Below are 2,209 nucleotides of genomic sequence, written 5' to 3'. Positions count from 1 at the left end.
ATACATGCAACCCCACCTCAAAGTCTAATACTGTTGTTGTTTGCGTGACTTTTTCATTCATGGCTGTCGAATGGAAGCAAGCTCCACCTTTGCTGGCCCGACAATGTTTACTTCCCTTGCATCGTAACATCCACTATATAAAAGTGGACATCATTCACTCTGTTGTATAACATTTATTTAATCTAGTTAAAGTGTGTCCATGCAAGTTTTACAGCGTCGTCGTACTGTCGTACAGATGGAGGTACGGCGGGTCCGCGCCAAGGAGGAGCTCATGTCGGATCTGGAGGACCGTAAGACGCAAATGAGGGCCATCGGCGAAGAGGTACGACAGTACATGTACGACCCCTGCTTGTTGCAGGTGCTCACCTGTCTGTCTGTCTGTCTGTCTGTCTGTCTCAGTCACTGGGGATCACACACATTATGCTTGTGACGCGTGTGTGTGTATGTGTGTAGACAGGATCCACAGGACGCTGTAGAGTACGTGTTTTGATTCTCGAATACAGGTGCCTCCCCTCCCCCCACCCCGCCGTACATGCTGCCTGTTCGTGAGCTGGTCCTACAACACCTCCCCCCCCCCCGTCTCCCACTCCATCCAACAATTCTGCGCAAGAAAACTGCACATCATATACACATGCGCGTACACATACACTGCACTGAAATTTCACCAACAACCCACCCCCCACGAAAACCGCCCCCAGATGAAAGCAGCTCTTGCTCGGGAGTACGAACTAGATCGTATGCGTACGGAAATTGGCGCCAATTATGCGATGGTGAGCGAGAGTTAAGAGTCCGGACTTCCCGGATGTCGGGATTCGAATTTTTAGGAGTTTTGGTCCTTGCCTGTGCTTTGCTGCAACCCCCTACACCTAATCCCGCTGCCTAAGACCCTGCCGTCCATCTCATCTCACCGCGCCTGTCCGTTTATTTACTCAAAACCTCCCCACGTCCCGTACATGCCGTACATACGCCGTACAACCGTCAGTCGGAGGCGTTTCACGCTCTGGACGATGTCGAAAAGGAGGTCCAGCGAATCAAACAGCAGCTGCAAGTGAGTGAACCCGAAAAAGGCGGCGGTGGAAGAGGAGGGGAGGGAAGGGGAAGGGAGGAGAGCCTGTCAGCGATCGGGGGGGAAGAGGGTAGTGAAGAGATAATCTCTCATCTGATGGGGAGTTGAAAAGCTCGCTCCTCGTGGTTTAAGTTTTGATAAGCATCCCCGCTGCTTCTTAGAAACTAAAAGCTCAAAGGACTTAGGAAAGGGTTTGTTATCGGATTAATAACATGCGCTCTATACCCCGCATTGTTCCTGTGGTTAACATCAATACACACCTCCTACACACGCAACTGCCCCCCCCCCTTTTCCCCCGGCTCACCTCTTTGCTACCCTTTTGTTTTTGCATGTGCCTTTTGCCACTACTTCTGCGGCCTGGCCAGGTGAGTCCAAAGGGTGGTTCGAGCTTCTTTGGTATATCGCGTTGGCGTCGGTAGGCTAGCCGGAATAGAATAGTCGGGTCGGTCGGGTCGGTCGCGCGTTTTAGTTTTTTTTTGGGGGGGGTTGGGAGGAGCACTTGCATACCGACAGCCTTTCAGTATCAGCAAATCAGCCTTTTTCTCCAGGCCAGCAACTTTAGGCCACCTTTACGACAGCACTATTTTACTCGCCGCCTTCACTACTACTTTACTACTCCTACTTCTTTACGGATTGGCTATACTATTCAGCTTTTTAATTCTGGCGGCTTAGGTAGGTAGGATTTCCGACATCAACGTCACTTCGTCATCCCGAGGTCACAGTCGTCACAGTCGCCACGGACGCCTTTCGGTCAGTTTTTACGTTTGCCACTCTCTTGCCCTGGCAGCAGCTTCAATCATGTGTGGTTCGTCTTTCCCCCTTTCCCCCCCCCCCCACCGCGCTGCGTCGGATCCGGTACTGTGCTCTCTGTGCTCTCTCCTGCTGCTGCTGTACTGCCCTCGTGATTTCCTTCAACCACCGAATTTTCGACGTCCGCTGTTTTCCTCCTCCGGACTTCACTCTACCTCTATATTTGCCCCCCTCCCCTCCCTTCCTCCCTCCCTCCCTCCCTCCCTCTCAACCCCCCAAAGGCTGATAAGGCCGACCTCGCCGCCTGGGAGGCCCAGACTGCCGAGGAGCGCTCTCGAGGGCTGTTCTTCAAGAGCCTGTACTCCCTGACAAGGAACCACGGCAACCCGTGGC

The 2,209-nt window shown here is 53.0% G+C and overlaps 1 protein-coding gene across 1 annotated transcript in view; it reads left to right on the top strand.

Moving 5' to 3' along the window:
* Positions 1-235: 235 nt before the first annotated feature.
* The window catches only part of VOLCADRAFT_95786 (uncharacterized protein), a gene marked incomplete at both ends in the record, with an annotated part of 3,728 nt that continues 1,754 nt past the window's right edge, over positions 236-2,209 (top strand). Inside the window, 4 exons of the mRNA XM_002954924.1 lie at positions 236-322; positions 699-770; positions 983-1,048; positions 2,098-2,204. Coding sequence (XP_002954970.1) covers positions 236-322; positions 699-770; positions 983-1,048; positions 2,098-2,204 — 332 coding nt within the window. The remainder of the gene's footprint in view (positions 323-698; positions 771-982; positions 1,049-2,097; positions 2,205-2,209) is intronic.

The sequence above is a fragment of the Volvox carteri genome (assembly GCF_000143455.1).
Source record: "Volvox carteri f. nagariensis unplaced genomic scaffold VOLCAscaffold_47, whole genome shotgun sequence".
In the NCBI taxonomy this organism is placed as follows: Eukaryota; Viridiplantae; Chlorophyta; class Chlorophyceae; order Chlamydomonadales; family Volvocaceae; genus Volvox; species Volvox carteri.
The sequence above is the reverse complement of the archived record's forward strand: the minus strand, read 5'-3'. Positions and strand labels throughout refer to the sequence as shown.